The sequence below is a fragment of the Coregonus clupeaformis genome, chromosome 16 (assembly GCF_020615455.1).
Source record: "Coregonus clupeaformis isolate EN_2021a chromosome 16, ASM2061545v1, whole genome shotgun sequence".
In the NCBI taxonomy this organism is placed as follows: Eukaryota; Metazoa; Chordata; class Actinopteri; order Salmoniformes; family Salmonidae; genus Coregonus; species Coregonus clupeaformis.
The window spans coordinates 30,817,692-30,839,309 of record NC_059207.1 but is presented as its reverse complement, the minus strand read 5'-3'; the positions used below and the strand labels follow the sequence as shown (position 1 = coordinate 30,839,309).

Here is a 21,618-nt window from a genome sequence, read left to right as displayed (position 1 = left end):
CCTTGATAAGCATTTGCAGAGCACCCACAAAAAGTATGTACCGTTGGGAGTTATCGTTTTCTTCTTTTTCAACATAATGACACTACATAATGTTCAGAGAATACAGTGCATACACAAATAGATCAACAACACTGAATTATCTTTCTTTGGTTTAGCTTCAGTTTGTCTGGTTTGAAGGCGCCTTAATAAATGCCAAGCCCTGACAATCTTGATGGTTGGTCAAACAGTCTATCCTTTAGCCATGTATTTCTTTGCAGAGGTCTGTGTCTCAAATGAAATACAGCTTCAAGAGTATCCAGTCATTAAATTACATTTTAGTCATTTAGCAAACGCTCTTATCCAGAGCGCCTTAGTTAGTGCATTCATCTTAAAATAGCTAGGTGGGATAACCACATCAGTCATAGTAAGTACATTTTTCCTCAAAGTAGCTATCAGCAAAGTCAGAGCACATATTGAGTCAGAACTCTGAGTGCTTCAACATCGCAACTCTCTCCTCTCTCTTCGGTAGTGGAATGTTACCTGCAGAGAAAAGAGTGATTTAAGTTTCATGATATACAAAATAGGGTACGGCCTTCTTCAGACAGAACAATAATATGAACTCCAATTCCTGAGCTGATGATAAAACAGTAGCCAAGTTACTCACCTGGCGGTGCCACAAAGTACTCCTCCACTGTGTTTTTGGAGAGCTGGAGCAGTTCCTCTGCACAGTCCCCCTCTGCCACGGCATCCTCCCTCAGATACAGTGCCCTACAGAACAGACAGGAGAGGGTTTTCAATCATCTGTGAGACTAAACAAGTCACCTTTAAGGTTAGGTAGATAACTATTGGTTCACTCTCCAAAAATTACCCATAGCCCCTTCAGTATTTGTAGATCTGGAGCAATTGGCTAGGGCAGTAAGCAAAATGTGATCTCTACACCAAACCTTCCATTGTACACTTCCAATGGCTTACCACTACCCAAATCCTTCAGATCTGCAAACACTGAAGGGCTATGGGTTGCTTCAGGATCTGCCTGGCCTGAGTCTAACCTCTCCTCCAGAACTGAATCCATTGGGTCAATCCCATCTGTGTCAACAACATGGAGCTGATCTGCAAATCGGATGGCTTTCTCCAGACAAGCCAGCCCCTCCTCGTTGCGGAAATCCACCAAGGCTAGTCGCTCCAATTTGTCAACAAGGTCTACAGAGACTTGGCTAGGCTATAAGAAAATGCTTATTAGATGTTAGAAATGATCAATGAGACAGTAACATATTGCCATTTTAGGTCTATTTGATCTGGCTTCTTCATTTACAAGCTAATAAAAAACACTTGATTAACAAAGTAAAGTATACTAACTGGGGGTAGCTGGTTCTCCAATACAGGCTCCCATGTTGCTACCCTGGGCACCTAGGATAGGAAAATTAACATGGGCAATTCAACAAGAAACTGCAACCACAGTCCACATGTGTACGGTGTGCTGTACTGTACATTAGCTAGCCTAGCGTAGCTAATCACTTACCTTAGAGTTGGTAATTCGGGTACTGTATTGATGTACTAAAGTTATCAGATGAGTCCAACGACAGCAGCTAAAGTTTTGCTTGGATTTTCGGTCATGTGAAATTATTGAAGCTCCTGTGACACCTCGGTGGTAGCATAAAGGCCCTAGATTAAATGTTAGGGTCTGTAACCTTCGTGTAGAATTCACTACTACAGACATTTTATGCTGGCTAATGTAGCTAGCTTGCAAATGCCTATGCAATTCCTATTTCGATGAAATTGTGCGTAGCTAGCTAGCCAATTTAGTAAACTAAACAAACGTTAGCTAGATTCCTGGAACTCTAAAGTAAGTCACTTCACAGTCAACAGCTAACTGGCTAGCTAGCAGAGTCTAGTAGGGGAGAATATCAATTGTATACTACCGGCTTTTTCTCAAACACCATTGGAGGAGAACGTCAGAGGGCGGGACCTCTGGCTTTCTCGTCCAATGGGTTTTGAGAAGGAGGCGACGCAAGGAGTAGTCAATTGAGATTCACCCTAGAATGTTCTTAAGTCAATCATTTTCTCTGTTGATGCTTTCTACACGGACAAAATGTTAGATGTATTTCTAGCAAATCAACACTTGACTTTTTATGCAAATCAAAGGTTATGTTTTTAGAATAATATCAATTTTGTTTGATGTTTCTATGACAATCCGGATAACTGATTTTATAAGAGATTAAGAGTGAGTTCGTAAATTCGCTCTGGCTATCTACTCCGATTTCAGAGCACTCTCGTCTGAGTGAGTTGAATATGGCCGGTGTCAGTAAACGTCGGCAAAAAAAGCGTAATTAAATTGTTGCCAGCAGCACAGTTACAGTCACCAACGCTCTGGATAACTTGAAAACAGCCTAACCAGCTCTGCTAGGGCGAGTAAAATGGTCAGAGTGAGGTTGTTCTCTCATTTGTGTCTGGAAGTAGCTAGCAAGCTAGCCAGCGTTAACCAGTTAGCTTGGGTGCTTGACTGCCGTTGTGAGGTCAGAACGCTCGGATCAACCCTACTCCTCGCTCTGAATGTACGAACGCCCAGAGCGCACTCTGAGCACACTCTGGCACTCCAGATTGAATTTACGAACACACCCTTAAATGCATTCTTTATAATTTGAAGTATTTCTGTCAAATCAAAACTTTTTTTATGCAAATGAAAAGTTGTGAAAGTAGGCCTTTTTAGAGTCACTGAAGCATTTCAATAAAAGCTTTGTGGACACTTCCACAGTAAGGGTGAGACAGTTAGCCATCCAGTCTTCTTTGTACTGGTTAGATGGATAGATAGCCAATCACAGATTCTATGGCAACATTTAATTAATTGTGATTCACTCGCCCGGTTGACAGATCATGCCATGGTCCTCTCTGATGGTGTGTGTTGTGCCTTTGCCCAGGTGGAGATGTGCAAGTTGTTTGGGGACCGCACTAAGGCCAGAGCCTGGAGTAAACACACCCATCCCCCAAACCCCTAGGGAGAATAAAAAGGTACAGTATAACAACAGGGCTGCAGTCAAGTGCTCAATGTTTTCAAATGCTTCACACCATGTCATCTTCCCTTCGTATTTTAGTCATGTCTACACACAGGGTCCTGGGTAATATTGGTGTGTTATTATATTGAGTGTTGATGTACCATAATAAAAGGGTGTGCTGTGACATATTTTGTACTGAATTGTTGTGAGAGATCAAATCTATTATTTATTTATTTTTCTCTTGTCGTGTGTTTTTTTCCACCAGGAGATGAAGAAAAAGGAATCCCCCAGTATTCTAGGCAAAGTTAGTCCATATCTGCCTGGCAGATACATATGGATGGAGTGTAAGATGGCTCAAATGCACAAAGTGTTGACATTTCTTGTCATCCTTGACATTGATGTTCTGTTTAATCTTGTTTCTGTTTTATCTTGTTTGGGTGTGTGAATGTGTCAGCTGGAGGATGACGAGGCTTTCCAGGAGTTTGTGTCGGTGCATCAGAACTGCAGCCAGGTGCCTACCTGGGCCAAGATGGGGAAGAGTCAGGAGAAGAGTCAGGAGAGGAGTCAGGAGAAGAAGAAGCCTGCCTCGGATGATTACCTCAACTTTGAGTCAGACGAGAAGAAGAAGGATGAGCAGGAAGAGGAGGAGGAAGACCAGGTTAGGTACACATGCCTACATAGACCTTTTGTCTGACAGATGCTGGTAGATTTGTGTGTGTAAACAGTGTGTTTTCATTGTCAGGTGCTAATAAGGAGGCTCTGAAGTCTGGCCTGTCTGATATGGAGTACCTGTGGCACAGACAAGGGTTGCTGAGGAGGATGAAGGTGATGAGGAAGACCAGCCTGCCCCTATGCAGCAGACAGATAGTGCCTATGAGAGTGGGGACAGAGACGGTATCCAGAGGGCCACAGCACCAGTCCCTTCACTGGATAAAAGCCAAGGAAAACCTAGCAAGCCTGTCAAACAGCAGGAGGTAGGGCAAACGCCTAACCTTTAACACCTAGCATTTGATCCGCACCCCTGACCAACAAACCTTGGGACTGTAGATTTTACCTCAAATCCAACCTTAATTTAGCTGATGGAGGATAGCAGTTAAAATGGCATATGGTGTAGCATTCTGATAGTGAAATTAGGGTTGAGGGTTTTCATTGCCGTGTCCCCTTTGGTAATGTGTGTGTGTCCCTATCTCTCTGTGCCACACAGACTGAACCCACCACTGAGTTCACAGTGAAACTGCGAGGATGTCCCTTCAAGAGGCGAGTGTGTGTGGTTTTATGTGGGTGGCTGGGTTGGTGTTTGGTCATGACTACTCTGAAGCCTGAAGCCATTCAAATCATCAAGAATGCCACGGCAACAAAACCGGGTATATGTATGTGGACCTGTGCTCAGAGGAGGAGGTGGAAAAGGCTCTGAAGAAGAACAAAGATTACATGGGTGAGAATCAGACTGTGTGTGCGCGTGCACGTTGGTGTCCTCACTGAGAATAAAAATATATGTACTGTATGTGTTTGTTCTAAGGGGGGCTCTATATTGAGGTGTTTCGGACAAGTGTGAGGGGTGGGTGGGAGAAAGGGAGCGAGAGGAGCTTCACCAGGAAGCTGAAGGAAAATGAAGAGGAGGAAGATGTAGCAAAGTCAAGAAGACTCTTCATAAGGAACCTGCCCTACACCTGCACAGAAGAGGAGCTCCAAGACCTCTTCACAAAGCACGGTATGTACATACACGCACATATACTGTATACCTGTACTGAACATGAGTCCACATATTATTGTTCACACACACACTTAGTGTTTCCTCTATATTCATTTAGCAGTGGCGGGCCGCCTCTTCTAAATGGTTGCCGCCACTGTCACGACTCCCTCCGAAGCTGCCACCTCTCCTTGTTTGGGCAGGCTTCGGCGTTCGTTGTCACCGGCCTTCTAGCCACTGCCGCTCCTCATTTCATCATTCCATTGGTTTTGTCTTGTTCATTACACACACCTGGTTCATATCCCCTCATCAGTACCTGTATAAGTGTTCCCTCTGCCCCCTTGTCTTTGATTGTTTATTGTGAGGATAGTGAAGCTCAGTGGAGCTCCTTGTTATTTCCCCGTGTGCCTTGTTGGTTCCAGTGCGCCTGTTTTGCGCACTGGACTGTTTTGACGCATGACTGCGTAACTCTGTTTTCCGGAATAAATCCTGTTATTCTGTGATTTACCCTCCTGCGCCTGACTCCTTCAACTCACCCATCACAGCCACTCCATTTAAAAAAAATTGATTTATTTATTTAGAAAATAATTTTTGAGATGGTAAAACGTTTTCAGTACAAACTTAAACGACTAAAACCAGATTTAAATTATGTAGAAAATATAATGGAGCTATATATTTTTAAAAAAAGATCATCTTTGAGAACTAACAATCACGGTCCTCAATGCGGTCCTCTGTAGCTCAATTGGTAGAGCATGGCGCTTGTAACGCCAGGGTAGTGGGTTTGATCCCCGGGACCACCCATACGTAAAAATGTATGCACACATGACTGTAAGTCGCTTTGGATAAAAGCGTCTGCTAAATGGCATATTATTATTATATTATTATATTAATCACCAAAATAAAAACTAGATAGTTGGAAGAAAATACATTCCCAAAATGTCATGGCATGGGGCCCCCATTGATTTTGTTATAATGTTTGAGTCACTCAGATAGCATTAGAACACTGCATAACCCATGGCAAATGTGTAGAATTGCAGAAAATTAGCTTTATAACTGCACATTTTTCTCTCCGCCTCATGGCAAAATATGTGGAATTGCAGGAAATTTGCTTTAAAGGAAATGTTCACCGATTTTGAATGTTATATTGTTTTTGTGCATCTCTGAGGGATGTTCTATCGATTCCCTGGGTAATTTCACATTTTCATGTGTATCTGAGTTATTGGCGTTCAAGCAGGCAGAAATCCGTCTGGTATGACGTAGGACTGTGATAAAGTCGCTCTCATTACACCAGAAGTGAATAGGAATACGACTTTTAGATCGTGAAACGTCTATCATACACGTCAGATTTCAATACGGGCAGATGTCATAACTCAGGAGGATGTCTTCTCTCGAATGAGCCATTGATCATATTTTTACGATATTCCAACCTCGAGAAATGTGTAATTTAATGAAGGGTCTAGAATTTTTTTCCTATTTGTCTGCCTCTTTAGTCCAGGGTGCATTGCATGGTGCAGTTGCCAGAGATATTAGAGAAAGGAGATAGGAATCCAATGAATGAAGGAACGTATAACGCCACATCCAGCAGATTGTTGACCAATCGCGTTCACTCAATGTCAGTGTATATGTTGAGAAACGTGCCTATTTTCCTTGAAAGTACATCATGTCACAATAGCAAATTAATTATCTCACATCTCTGAAAATATTTGTAATGTTGTACTTCTTGTTGATGAAATACGTGCTAATGTTGGGTTTTGGAGCTAGCGCCCAATAGACTCCCATGCGCTCCTTGTCCCAGAATCGCCCAGAATGCACTGCGCGGCCCATTGACATAGCATGGGCAACGTTTCCCATCTCCTCAAAAGTATATTTGCCGTTGCGAATGTCAGACTCCACTCTGGAAGTCTGGTTGAGAGCTGTGAAAAATGCCGGCAAGTAGTTCGGACTAAATTGAGAAAAAGTTGGTGAAGCAACAGCTGTGCTGGAATGTGAACAATATTGGTGTCAGTTCCTATGGTATGGAGCGGGAGGATGAGGGTCAAGGACTGGAATGGTCGGTAGTGGAAAGACATAGGAAGAAGAGAGCTCATGATACAGAGTGGAGCATCTAGTAAAGAAAGCATAACGAGGGCCAAGGTAGGAAGCAAGAGTAATGATGTGTTGGAGTGGAAAGTGTGGTTAGTGTTTGATGAGACCACAGGGCCTCACTTACACCCTATCCGACGAACTAATGCCGTAGAGAACGAGGTAGGTGAAGTGAAATTAGCTTAGTTAATTGGAAATGGTAGATTGTTCATATTTTGTGGTAGCCAGGCTCAGCAAGAGAAGATTCTGACAATGGAAAAGCTTAATGGGAAGAAGATTAAAAGCCATGTCCCTGGTGCTTATGCTAGATTGAGGGGAGTCATCACTGGGGTCCCAATATCTATGTCCATAGATTATATTAAAGACAATGTAAAGGGAGGAAGAGTGATTGAGGCCAAAAGGTTGATCAGTAGGAAAGAAAGTCAAGGAAGTGAAAGCCTATCAGTGCTGCTGAGGTTTGAGAAGGTTATGCCTGGGAAAGTATAAATAGGATTCCTTAGTTTCAATGTCAGAGAATTTGTCCCATCCCCATTGCAGTGTTTTGGGGGAAGGGGGAGGGTGTGGTAGAAGTTAGTAGGGATTTTTAATTTTATTTTCATGGTAGTACAGAATTGGTTAGAGCATGATTGATTGTACATTCCAGCACAGTAGGTGGCGGCATGCACTTAAACGATTGTTTGTGGACCGCCATGATATCATAGAAGAAGAAGAAGAAGAAGAAGAAGACTCACTCTGAGGCACATCGTTCTGCAGGTTGGACATGGTGAGATTGTACATTTTACATTTACATTTTAGTCATTTAGTAGACGCTCTTATCCAGAGCGACTTACAGTTAGTGAGTGCATACATTTTCATACTGGCCCCCCGTGGGAATCAAACCCACAACCCTGGCGTTGCAAGCGCCATGCTCTACCAACTGAGCTACACATTGTAGACTCATAAATTGATAGTACAGTTTGTTTAGGCGATTTTACAGCTAACTAGCTACTTTACATGCTGATATTGTCTTTGGTATAGTCCCCTGTAGCTCAGTTGGTAGAGCATGGTGCTTGCAACGCCAGGGTTGTGGGTTCGTTTCCCACGGGGGGGCCAGTATGAAAAATTTATGCACTCACTAACTGTAAGTCGCTCTAGATAAGAGCGTCTGCTAAATGACTAAAATGTCAATGTAAAATGGTATTATTGTGTGTAGCTACGTTTGCTAGCTAGCTAGCTAACCATCCCGACCATAGAGAGAGCATTGCATTGTGGATTTTGTAGTCGACTTGAGCTACAACAGATTTCCACAACGATTTTCCAAGAGCTACCAACCTTATTATAACGCCAAAATGAAACATTTGTTCACAAAAAACATTGTTCTCACATAGTAGTGTTAACACTGTAAATTAAAGGAATGAGTGGTTTTGGGTGGAACAGCAAAATGTGTCTCTGCAGCCAAAAGGAAGGCCTCTAAAAGCTCACCATTGGCCACGCCACGCCCACTACCAACCCCCCCCCCCCACACACACACACACACACACACACACAAATCCCATTTGGTCACTTGTAACTTGTTGTTTGGACAGTAAGTATTCCAAAATGGATTTGAAAATCTAACCTGATTTGAGCATTATGGCCTGCTGTGTGAACAAGGCTTCAGTCACTCTCACACTGATGATGATGATATGTGTATCCCCTCCAGCATGTTTGGGGAGCTGAAGACTGTTCGTCTGCCAAAGAAGGCGTCCGTCACCGGGGTTCACTGCGGGTTTGCCTTTGTAGACTTCCTCACCAAACAGGATGCAGACGACATACAATTAATTTTCTCCTTTCCCCCTTCTGATAACCAGGTGGCGAATCGCATCTCTGCATGTCTGGCAGACATATCACTGTGGATGTCGGATCACCACCTCAAGCTGAACCTCGGCAAGACGGAGCTGCTCTTCCTCCCGGGGAAGGACTGCCCGCTCCATGATCTCGCCATCACGGTTGACAACTCCATTGTGTCCTCCTCCCAGAGTGCAAAGAACCTTGGCGTGACCCTGGACAATACCCTGTCGTTCTCCGCTAACATCAAAGCGATGACCCGATCCTGCAGGTTCATGCTCTACAACATTTGCAGAGTACGACCCTACCTTACACAGAAAGCGGCACAGGTTCTAATCCAGGCACTTGTCATCTCCCGTCTGGATTACTGCAACTCGCTGTTGGCTGGGCTCTGGTGTTCAACCTTCCCAAGTTCTCTCATGTCACCCCGCTCCTCCGCACACTCCACTGGCTTCCAGTTGAGGCTCGCATCTACTACAAGACCATGGTGCTTGCCTACGGAGCTGTGAGGGGAACGGCACCTCCTTACCTTCAGGCTCTGATCAGACCCTACACCCAAACGAGGGCACTACGTTCATCCAAGCACAGTTCCCGCTCAGCCCAGTCAAAGCTATTCGCTGCTCTGGCACCCCAATGGTGGAACAAGCTCCCCCACGACGCCAGGACAGCGGAGTCACTGACCACCTTCCGGAGACACTTGAAACCCTACCTCTTTAAGGAATACCTGGAATAGTATAAAAGTAATCCTTCTTCCCCCACCCCCCATTAAAAAATAAATAAATAAAAGTGGTTGTCCCACTTGCTATCATAAGTTGAATGCACCAATTTGTAAGTCGCTCTGGATAAGAGCGTCTGCTAAATGATGTAAATGTAAGGTGAGTGAGGGTGAATGACCACGGTGTGTGTTATTTCTTGTTTCCCCTCTTTAAAAAACATTATTGTTGCTGTACAGTACTGTTGAGGGGTGTTATTTATTGTATCCACTGTAGAAAGCATTCTCAGCGCTGTGCCACAGCACCCATCTGTACGGGCGGCGGCTGGTTCTAGAGTGGGCCGATGCCGAAGACACTGGAGACGCTACGCAGGAAACAGCTGAGCATTTCCACGGTAACACCCAGTAGTACCAGCAAACAGATACAGTAATACATTTCAGATTGATGTTTGGAGAAACCTATTCTCTGATCTCTCACTCTCTCAGATGTCCCTAAGAAGAAGCGGAAGGCAGAAGTGATGGAGGGGATTATGGAGGCAGAGGGGGCAAAGGATGACTGACCCCTAAATCACACCCCCTAAGCACAACCCAGCCCTGATTGGTGCCTGTGTGTGGGTAGGACTGACTGCATAATCTGGGCCTTAGTGACAGGAGAAGGAGAAATCAGAAAGAGCAGAATTCAGCAGAAGCTAATTATTTTGTCAGTGATTCTGCGCAGAGCCTTGCCAAGCCAATCCTCTCGAGCGCACTGAGGGACTTTGACAGAGTGTTGTTGCGACAAGGAACTCCTGTGTGTGTGTATGTGAGAGAGAGAGACTGAGAGATATGAGAGAGAGAGACATCTCAGTCAGAGAGCTCTGACGATGACATGGGACTCTGATGATGTGATTATTTGTACTCAACAATTAAACGTTATCCATTTCATAGTGGTTTTGAGTGTTTGTTTTTAATTAATTGCATTATTTTTTATTAAATCAGAGAGAACTTAACATAACACCTATCTACATTAGAGGGTAGGGACTTTTATTTTGAAATTACTTCCTCAGCTTTGGTCACATTGCCCACATTAGTAAAAATGTCTGACAAGCGCACACACAAGTCAACAACAACAGTGAAGATTTATATGTGTTTTGTATTTATCATGGACGTCTGTTCAGGCCGAGATTCATTCTGCAGTTCTCGATAAACAAACTGGCCAGCTGTCTCTGCAAGAGGGTTTCCGAGACGACTATGTTGCCTGGGCGAACTTTAGTAACGACATCAATAACTCAGGGTAAATTGCTCTACTAACGCGCACTAACGCCCTGGACCAGCGCTAATCTAGCCACATAGACGACGCAGGACTAAAAATAAGATGCATTTGGGTAAAGAGCAAGTTAACGAGCATTTTAGCAAAATATGGGCTCTGATTGAGTTAGTCTAGACAACGTTGCATTGACAATGGGGGTAGGGCAGGCTGTGTCCTAGAAAATATTTTAGTCAAGTGGTAGTTCCTGTTCTATTACATCTGTTGTGATAAAAGAGTATTCCCAATTTTATTCAGGGTTGTAGTTTACCTGTGTGTAATCCAAATCGACCCCATAGAGTAGACCAGGAGTTCCCAAACTTTCTTCGTCCTCGACCCCATTTTGATATCTGAAAATTCTCGCGACCCCAACCATGTGAAAAGAAAGTATGTAATTAACAGCCAATGTTTACTTTCTTTATTTGGGGCTATAGCAGTCAATTGCAAAACATTCTAGCAGTATTTCTGATTGTCTTAACTCACGATCACATACTTTTAATGTGGGGCTATGACAGTCAATTGCAAATTAGTCTGACAATAATATCTCTAATGCCGCATTCAAAACAACTGGGAACTCGGAAATCTCCGACTTCACTGCGTTAAAGACAATTGGGAACTCGGAAAAACTCGGCCTCTTTCTAAAGCTCCGACCTGAAGATCACTGACATCATGATTTGACCTCATTTTGAAAGCACCATTATCTCACCACCAGTAATGAGATGGGTGTGCTTGATGCATGTCACTTCGGAGCTTCTCAAAGGCAGGGGGAGTAGTCAACAGTGCACACTTCATCTCTGCTGTCACATCCAACCTGGATCGATATTTGGTTTTAATGCAGACGAGAGCACTGCTGACTGCAACTTCACACAGATATGAGGTGGCGAAGGGTATGTTGAATTTGAATGCTCTGAGGGAGACGGCAGGGTATTCCCTTTGAGTCAGGAACTAAAACTCCTCCGTAGTGACCCGTGAATGTGTTGTCTGCAGCGTTTGGTCACATCATTCCGATTCAAGCGCAACGTTCAAGTGCTGCCTTTTCCCACAATCTAAGGGCAATCTCTGGTTGAATTTGATCTTTTAGATTTCAATCATTTTCATTTAGATTTTTAAGGTTAACCACATTACAATGATTTTGAGATACAAAAATTTGGGGGGTAACCGCTTGAGTATCCAGAATTTGGGAACCGCTGGAGTAGACACTTGTAGATCATGGACCAAAGACATTCCTATCAAGTCAGGTTGTGATCAGGGTAAAACTCTTCACCCAAATACATTTGATGTACACTGCTCAAAAAAATTAAGGGAACACTAAAATAACACATCCTAGATCTGAATGAATGAAATAATCTTTACATAGTTGAATGAGCTGACAACAAAATCACACAAAAATTATCAATGGAAATCAAATTTATCAACCCATGGAGGTCTGGATTTGGAGTCACCCTCAAAATTAAAGTGGAAAACCACACTACAGGCAGATCCAACTTTGATGTGCTAACTCTGCCACTAGAGATCCTTGTTCGAATCCAGGCTCTGTCGCAGCCGGCCGCGACCGGGAGACTCATGGGCGGCGCACAATTGGCCCAGCGTCGTCCAGGGTAGGGGAGGGAATGGCCGGCAGGGATGTAGCTCAGTTGATAGAGCATGGCGTTTGCAACGCCAGGGTTGTGGGTTCGATTCCCACGGGGGGCCAGTATAAAAAAATATGTATTCACTAACTGTAAGTCGCTCTGGATAAGAGCGTCTGCTAAATGACTAAAATGTAATGTAATGTAATGTAATGTCCTTAAAACAAGTCAAAATGAGGCTCAGTAGTGTGTGTGGCCTCCACGTGCCTGTATGACCTCCCTACAACGCCTGCAGTCAGCTCCCAGGTAAGGTAGAGAGACAGTCACCCTAACCCTGCTGAGGCAGTGGAGTTGAAGGTTGTGTTCCCCTGCTCAGACATTGCTGACGAATGCTAGATCTTACAAACATTATAGCAGTCTGGTGCCCGACGGCACAGTCGATGACATAGCACCTAACCATTGGTTGATCCATGCAACGACTGAACAGGGGAACACGACCCAAATCTAAAGCTGATCTATTTGTGTGTTTGTGTCTCAGCTGATCTATAAGCACTGGATGAACACACTTATGGGGTACTGCGGTCCGTTTACGTTTGAGTCAGGATTCTGTCAGAGACTGAAGGATTACATCACCACCAACCTGCAGTGGGTCAGACAGCAGATGGAGGAGCATCCACACTGTCCCTACTGGCACCAGGTATTGGCTGGGTCTGGGTCAGCCAATGTGCTAAATCACCAAGTATCTACTATTTTTCTCTATGTATCTAAACATTAAAGAACTCTTGCTAGAGTGGATCATTCAGTACACACTTGGGATCTAATAAGAACATCTTAGTAAGATGACATTTTTTATTTAGACTTTCTCTCGCTCAGGTGCGGTTGGCGTTGCTGTAGCTGAAAGGTCTGGAAAACGGCTACAATGATCAGCTGTCATTTCCCAGAGGCCCTTTCACTCTCAACCCCTTTGGCTTCCTGTAAGTGTGGTCTGTGACCTCTGTGATTGATGGGTTAGAGTTCACCCATAGAGAATTATAGAGTACTCTAGTGCCCAAAAGCCGTTTTAGCATGGGCAGCGCCATTCAGGACTTTCACCATTTTTAAGTAGTCAACTGGGTGGGACTTCCTATGGGTTAAGGAAGGATCACATCATTCCATCCAGGTCATCAGGAGGGATCAGCCAAGGAATAATACTTGTGCGCAAACATTCCATAATTGCAGGTGGCAGTAAATCGCCAACCTTGGCTTTATCTGTTCAAACAACACACTGCAAGTGGCCGTATGCACCCTTTCAGTTTGTTTACCAACTCATAGAAGTAGTAGAAGAAGAAAATTGACTACTTCAAAATGGAAATGGCCACAATGGCTCTGCCCGTACACTCACAGACTGCATAATTGGACAGATACAAAGAAGAGTCCTCTATCATTCTCTATGAGGTCAGCCCAGCAGTGACAGTCTCTGTAAGTGCCCTTGATTTTACTCACCCAGAGTACCTATCTCAGGAATAATGTGAGGAGTTCCAATGGGGAAAACTATTAGGGTGAGCTAAATCAAGTGTGCCCAATGACACCTTGCATCACTGCTCTGACCAAACTCTCTATTTCTCTGTGGCTATTCCATAGACTATGATAGAGGCCTCTAGTGGCCAAAAGGCCGTTTTAGCACGGCCACCATTTTAATGTAGTCAACTGGGTGGGACTTCCAACTTCATTGGCTGATCCCTCCTGGTGACCCTGTTGGAGTCAAGTGCAACCAGGTCATCAGGAGGGATCAGCCAATCGGGAAGAAGAAGAAAATGTACTACTTCAAAATGGAGATGGCCTCAATGGCGCTGCCCATGCTGTCACAGACGCCATAATGGCATGGATACAATGATGAGGCCTCTTTCCATCACTATGAGCTATTCAGACTTTTCCAGATGGGAGGAGACCTGGTGGATCTTGAGGGGGCCCTAAACAAATCTAGCCAATCACGGACGCTGGGCTCTGGCTCCTGCTCCGCCCTCATCAAGCTATTGCCTGGCAACAAGGATCTGCTGGTGTCTCATGATACCTGGAACATCTACCAGGCCATGCTGCGCATCCTAAAGAAGTACCAGTTCGCCTACCGTGTCTCTCCTACAGGTAACCTTTTACCCCTAAAACTCTCATAAGGTTAACTTAACTATGCCTACAGCGTCTCCTAATGTCCCCCCTTTCCCCCCTAACATACACACTCTTAATGAAACCCTCCTGGAAACTCTGCTTGTGACCACTGGGAAAGGCCAAACATGAGTTATGTGGTTCAGAGTTCTATATTTTATGGTTCTGAGTTTGATTTCTGTGTTCTGTTGTTCTCAGACAGTGATCCGATCCCTGGCGGAACCCAGGCGTTCTCCTCCTACCCAGGGTCCATCTTCTCTGGAGACGACTTCTACATCCTTAGCACCGGGCTGGTGAGCGCTGTGTATAATATGTGTGGACATAGTATCCAGGCTCTGTCGTAGCCGGCCGCGACCGGGAGACCCATGGGGCGGCGCACAATTGGCCCAGCATCGTCCAGGGTAGGGGAGGGAATGGCCGGCAGGGATGTAGCTCAGTTGGTAGAGCATGGCGTTTGCAACGCCAGGGTTGTGGGTTTGATTCCCACGGGGGGCCAGTATGAAAAAAAGTATAATAATGTATGCACTCACTAAACTGTAAGTCGCTCTGGATAAGAGCGTCTGCTAAATGACAAAAAAATATATATAATAATAATAAAAAATTGTAAACTCTGCAAAAAAAGAAATGTCCTCTCACTGTCAACTGCGTTTATTTTCAGCAAACTTAACATGTGTAAATATTTGTATGAACATAACAAGATTCAACAACAGAGACAGATGAACGTACTTTGGTGCGGAAAGTGCAAATCAATCCCAGAACAACAGCAAAGGACCTTGTAAAGATGCTGGAGGAAACAGGTACAAAAGTATCAATATCCACATTAAAACAAGTCCTATATCGACATAACCTGAAAGGCCGCTTTGCAAGGAAGAAGCCACTGCTCCAAAACCGCCATAAAAAAGCCAGACTACGGTTTGCAACTGCACATGGGGACAAAGATCATACTTTTTGGAGAAATGTCCTCTGGTCTGATGAAACAAAAATATAACTGTTTGGCCATAATGACCATTGTTATGTTTGGAGGAAAAAGGGGGTGCTTGCAAGTTGAAGAACACCATCCCAACCGTGAAGCACAGGGTGGCAGCATCATGCTGTGGGGGTGCTTTGCTGCAGGAGGGACTGGTGCACTTCACAAAATAGATGGCATCATGAGGAAGGAAAATTATATGGATATATTGAAGCAACATCTCAAGACATCAGTCAGGAAGTTAAAGCTTGGTCGCAAATGGTTCTTCCAAATGGACAATGACCCCAAGCATACTTCCAAAGTTGTGGCAAAATGGCTTAAGGACAACAAAGTCAAGGTATTGGAGTGGCCATCACAATGCCCTGACCTCAATCCTATAGAACATTTGTGGGCAGAACTGAAAAAGCGTGTGTGAGCAAGGAGGCCTATAAACCTGACTCAGTTACACCAGCTCTGTCAGGAGGAACGAGTCAAAATTCACCGAACTTATTGTGGGAAGCTTGTGGAAGGCTACCTGAAACATTTGATCCAAGTTAAACAATTTAAAGGCAATGCTACCAAATACTAATTGAGTGTATGTAAACTTCTGACCCACTGGGAATGTGATGAAATAAATAAAAGCTGAAATAAATCTCTCTCTACTATTATTCTGACATTTCACATTCTTAAAATAAAGTGGTGATCCTAACTGACCTAAGACAGGGAATTTTTACTAGGATTAAATGTCAGGAATTGTGAAAAACTGAGTTTAAATGTATTTGGCTAAGGTGTATGTAAACTTCCGACTTATGAAAATGAACTGTATGTGTGTGTAGTATTTGTTTTTTTAAAGATGTCTCTCCACAGGTTACCTTGGAGACCAGCATCGACAACAGTAACCCCGCCCTCTGGAAATTTGTTCAACCAACCGGAGCAGTGATGGAGTGGCTGAGGAACATCCTAGCCAATAGGCTGGCTGCAACCGGCAAGGAGTGGGCAGAGATTTTCAGCAAACACAACAGCGGAACGTGAGTCTCTGTAGACCATCTGGGCATCTTCCCCTTCTTCCTGTAGACTCTCATTGACCTGTGGATGTCTACCATGATGGTTATCTCTCCAGTCCTGTCAGACCAGAAAACAAACCCTCATACAAGCTATTTAACTGTCCATTTTAAAGGACACTAGGAGATGAAGAGTGAAGGGAACTATCCCTTTAAGGAATTAAGTAAAGTTAAAAAAAAAGAGGTTATAACATATCAGAGTGGTCAGGTGACTTGAGTGAGATTTTTTTTCTCGGGGAGGGGGGGGGATAGTGGACTACAGGCATTTCACTCCGGGGATGACAGAGACCAAGGAGCAGCTGTTTACTGTACTGAGCAGCTCCCGTAAGAGTCAACACACACGGGTTGTCACGATACCAGTGTCGAGATACTAGGAAGGAAAGGAAACCTTAATTCATTTATTGAGGAAAACAGTCCTCATGTTGTTACACAGAGTCACATTTGTTTATTTTGCAAGCTATAGCACACCAATATTTTACATAAAGTAGGTTTTTAAAGGACCATAAAGTTTGTTTTTTTTGCCAAGGAAAATCCGGTATCGTAGTATCTCGATACTGGTATCGTGACAACCCAAACACACACATACTCACACTCACACACACACACTCACATTGCATAAATGTTATGTGTGTTCTTGCTGCTGTGGTGAGCTGGCTATTTATCAATAACAGCAATAAGTGTGTGTGTGGTTCTCTTCTGTTCTGTAGTGGGCTGGTTGTTCACTCTGATAAAACCCAGGACTTGCTTTAGAAAGGTTACTGGTCCAGTTATAACATCCCGTAAGTACCAATAACAACAAATGTATAACTACCACACACTAGTAATGGCTATATTATTAATAGGTGGTGACTGTGTCTGTCTCTCAGGTTTGTTCTGATCAACAAAAAAATGACCTGTGTATATGTGTGACGCATACTCTCTCACTGTGTGTGTGTGTGTGTGTGTAGGTACTATGAAGAGGTGTTTAATGCCAGTGGCTGTCGAGAACTGGTTAAACAGTTTGGTCCATGGTTCTCTCTGGACATGAACCCTCGAGCCCAGATCTTCAGAAGGAACCAATCACACGTCACAGACATGGACTCCATGGTCCGCCTCATGAGGTATGCTCTTCCAGTCAGAGGCTTCTACGCCAGATGCCACAGGGGGAGAGGGACAGATCTGCATTTACATTTACATTACATTTTCGTCATTTAGTAGACGCTCTTATCCAGAGCGACTTACAAATTGGTGTATTCACCTTATGATAGCCAGTGGGACAACCACTTTACAATAGTTTTTTTTTTTGGGGGGGGTGGGGTAGGGGGGGATAGAAGGATTACTTTATCCTATCCCAGGTATTCCTTAAAGAGGTGGGGTTTCAAGTGTCTCCGGAAGGTGGTGAGTGACTCCGCTGTCCTGGCGTCGTGAGGGAGCTTGTTCCACCATTGGGGTGCCAGAGCAGCGAACAGTTTTGACCGGGCTGAGCGGGAACTGTGCTTCCGCAGAGGTAGGGGAGCCAGCAGGCCAGAGGTGGATGAACGTAGTGCCCTCGTTTGCGTGTAGGGACTGATCAGAGCCTGAAGGTACGGAGGTGCCGTTCCCCTCACAGCTCCGTAGGCAAGCACCATGGTCTTGTAGCAGATGCGAGCTTCAACTGGAAGCCAGTGGAGTGTGCGGAGGAGCGGGGTGACGTGAGAGAACTTGGGAAGGTCGAACACCAGACGGGCTGCGGCGTTGTAGGGGTTTAATGGCACAGGCAGGGAGCCCAGCCAACGGCAAATTGCAGTAATCCAGACGGGAGATGACAAGTGCCTGGATTAGGACCTGTGCCGCTTCCTGTGTAAGGCAGGGTCGTACTCTGCGAATATTGTAGAGCATGAACCTACAGGATCGGGTCACCGCCTTGATGTTAGCGGAGAACGACAGGGTATTGTCCAGGGTCACGCCAAGGCTCTTTGCACTCTGGGAGGAGGACACAACGGAGTTGTCAACCGTGATGGCGAGATCATGGAACGGGCAGTCCTTTCCCGGGAGGAAGAGCAGCTCCGTCTTGCAGAGGTTCAGCTTGAGGTGGTGATCCGTCATCCACACTGATATGTCTGCCAGACATGCAGAGATGCGATTCGCCACCTGGTTATGGTCTATGTACGAGTATCCTTACCTACAGTATCCTTACCTACAGCTGTATACGAGTATCCTTACCTACAGTGCATTCGGAAAGTATCCAGACCCCTTGACTTGTTCCACATTTTGTTATGTTACAGCCTTATTCTAAAATTGATTAAATTGTTTTTTTCCCTCATCAATCTACACACAATACCCCATAATGACAAAGCAAAAACAGGTTTTTGCTCTGACATGCACTGTCAACTGTGGGACCTTATATAGACAGGTGTGTGCCTTTCCAAATCATGTCCAATAAATTCAATTTACCACAGATGGGCTCAATTTCGATTCTCATAGCAAAGAGTCTGAATACTTATGTACATTTCTAAAAACCTATTTTTGCTTTGTCATTATGGTGTATTGTGTGTAGGTTGATGAGGATTTGTATTTATTTAATCCATTTTAGAATAAGGCTGTAATGTAACAAAATGTGGAAAAAGTCAAGGGTTCTGAATACTTTCCGAATGCACTGGACATGTATAGCCTATGAATGAATATCCCTTCCCTACCCCTCTCTCTCTGTAGGTATAATAACTTTAAGGAGGACCCGTTGTCTCGGTGTGAGGGCTGTGACCCGCCTGCTAATGGAGAGAACACCATCTCAGCCCGGTCCGACCTGAACCCGGCTAACGGAACGTATCCCTTCGGAGCGCTGAAGCAGAGACCACATGGAGGACCGGATATGAAGGTAAGGTCGTCCTCCACTTCTACCTTCTATCACTCTAGGTATGAGTTAGGTGAGCTGTTATGTCATGCTTCTTATAGGTGTCACTAATTGGCTGTGTGTGTACCTTTGGGTGTGTGTAGGTGACGTCTTACGGGCTGTGGCGTGAGTTTGGCTTCCTGGCAGCGAGTGGACCGACGTGAGACCAGGTACCTGTCTTCCAGTGGAGTTCCTTCCCCTACTCAGACCTGATGCACATGGGACAACCTGACACCTGGGCTTTCGCACCTGTAAACGTCTCCTGGTCTACCTAACCCTTCTGCTAAATCCTTCTCCCTCCTGTCTCCTGATTCTGCCTTTTCGACCCTACTCTCCTCCCTTTCCACATCCTATGACTCGCAATGTCCCCTTTTCTTCCGGCCGGCTAGGCCCTCCCCTCCTGATCCGTGGCTGAGTGACTCATTGCGAACTTACAGAACAGGGCTATGGGCAGCTGAGCGAAAATTGAGGAAAACTGAAATTCAGGAGGACCTATCATTCTTTCACTCCCTCCTCTCTACCTTCCCTTCCTCTGTATCTGCTGCTCAAGCCACTTTCTACCACTCTCGAAATTTCAAGCTGATGCCACTAACCCTAGGAAACTCTTTTCCATCTTCAACTCCCTCCTTAATCCTTTGAAAAGAAGGTTGACGACATCCGCTACTCATTCACTCAGCCTATTGAGTCCACTGGTCTCACTCACACAGAACTACTCTACGCCTTGACCTCTTTCTCCCCTCTCTCTCCTGGTGGAATTCTGCGTCTAGTGAGGTCTGGCCGCAGAACAACCTGCACGCTCGACCCCATCCCCTCCTCCCTTCTCCAGACCATCTCTGGAGACCTTCTCTCATTCCTCACTTCCCTCATCAACTCATCCCTGACCACTGGCTGCGTCCCCTCTGACTTCAAAATGGCCAGAGTCGCTCCCCACCTCAAGAAACCAACACTCGACTCATCTGACGTCAAAAACTATAGACCTGTATCCCTTCTTTCTTTTCTTTCCAAAACACTTGAGCGTGCTGTCTCGATCAACTTTTTCGTTATCTATCTCAGAACGATCTTCTTGACCATAACCATGCTTTAAGGTGTGTCACTCAACCGAGACTGCTCTACTCTGTGTCACGGAGACTCTCCGCACTGCCAAATCTGACTCTCTCTCCTCTGTTCTCATCCTCCTAGATCTATCCGCTGCCTTCGACACTGTGAACCATCAGATTCTCCTCTCCACCCTCTCAGGGATGGGCATCTCAAGCTCTGCACACTCTTGGATTGCATCCTACCTGGCAGGCTGCTCCTACCAGGTGACGTGGAGAGGATCTGTGCACCACGAACTCTCACTACTGGTGTTCACCAGGGCTCTGTTCTAGGCCCTCTCCTCTTCTCTCTATACACCAAGTCACTTGTGTCTGTCATATCCTCACATGGCCTCTCCTATCATTGCTATGCAGATGACACTCAACTACTTTTCTCCTTCCCCCCCTTCTGACACCCAGGTGGCGACACGTATCTCTGCGTGCCTGTCAGATATCTCAACTTGGATGTCGGCCCACCACCTCGACAAGACAGAGCTGCTCTTCCTCCCGGAGAAGGCCTGTCCGCTCAAAAACCTCTCCATCACGGTTGACAACTCCACATTGTCGCCCTCCCAGAGTGCAAAGAACCTTGGCGTGACCATGGACAACACCCTGTCGTTCTCTGCAAACATCAAAGCAGTGACTCGCTCCTGCAGGTTCATGCTCTATAACATCCGTAGAGTACGACCCTACCTCACACAGGAAGCACTGCAGGTCCTAATCCAGGCACTTGTCTTCTCCCGTCTGCACTGCTGCAACTCGCTGTTGGGTGGGCTCCCCGCATGTGCCATTGAACCCCTGCAACTTATCCAGAACACTGCAGCCCGCCTGGTTTTCAACCTTCCCAAGTTTTCTATTGTCACCCCGCTCCTCCGTACACTCCACTGGCTTCTGGTCGATGCTTGCATCCACTGCAAGACCATGGTGCTTACCTACGGAACAGCAAGAGGAACTGCCCCTCCCTACCTTCAGGCTATGCTCAAACCCTACACCCCAACCCAAGAACTCTATTCTCTCCTCTATTTATTCATTGAGAAAAATGTTACTTTCTATGCCTGTGATATGTGGTTGTCCCACCTAGCTATCTTAAGATGAATGCACTAACTGTAAGTCACTCTGGATAAGAGTGTCTGCTAACTGACTAAAATGTAAACATAACCCATACCCCTTACATTAACCCTACACGCACACACCCCTCAGTGTCAGAGAAGAAACTAAGGGGTGATGGGGTTTCCATTCAAAAGGGAAATTATTACAAAAGTAATGTAATGTATTAGGTATACAGTACAACAGTAAGCTCAGGGTTAGCATGTGTGTTTACTGCTCTGTTGTTTGAACAATCTTGAGAAAAGGAAATGGGTTTTAACTGGGGGGGTTTATTACTTTTTTTTTAATAATGTTTTGCTCATACTGACATGTGAGATGGGCAAACTTGAGTT

The 21,618-nt window shown here is 45.0% G+C and overlaps 1 protein-coding gene and 2 pseudogenes across 1 annotated transcript; 2 read left to right on the top strand and 1 right to left on the bottom strand.

Annotated features, from left to right (window-relative positions):
* Positions 1-371: 371 nt before the first annotated feature.
* gatc (glutamyl-tRNA amidotransferase subunit C) lies at positions 372-1,860 on the bottom strand. Its single transcript, XM_041901166.2, has 5 exons — positions 1,499-1,860; positions 1,336-1,386; positions 1,029-1,198; positions 644-747; positions 372-519 (listed from the first exon to the last, which is right to left on the bottom strand). Exons 1-5 carry the CDS (start codon positions 1,694-1,696, stop codon positions 458-460), a joined length of 585 nt encoding a protein of 194 aa, XP_041757100.1. The 5' UTR covers positions 1,697-1,860; the 3' UTR covers positions 372-457.
* A 179-nt stretch (positions 1,861-2,039) lies between these two features.
* On the top strand, positions 2,040-10,188 carry LOC121584915 (annotated as a pseudogene).
* A 2,447-nt stretch (positions 10,189-12,635) lies between these two features.
* Positions 12,636-19,810, top strand: LOC121583984 (annotated as a pseudogene).
* Positions 19,811-21,618: the final 1,808 nt, after the last annotated feature.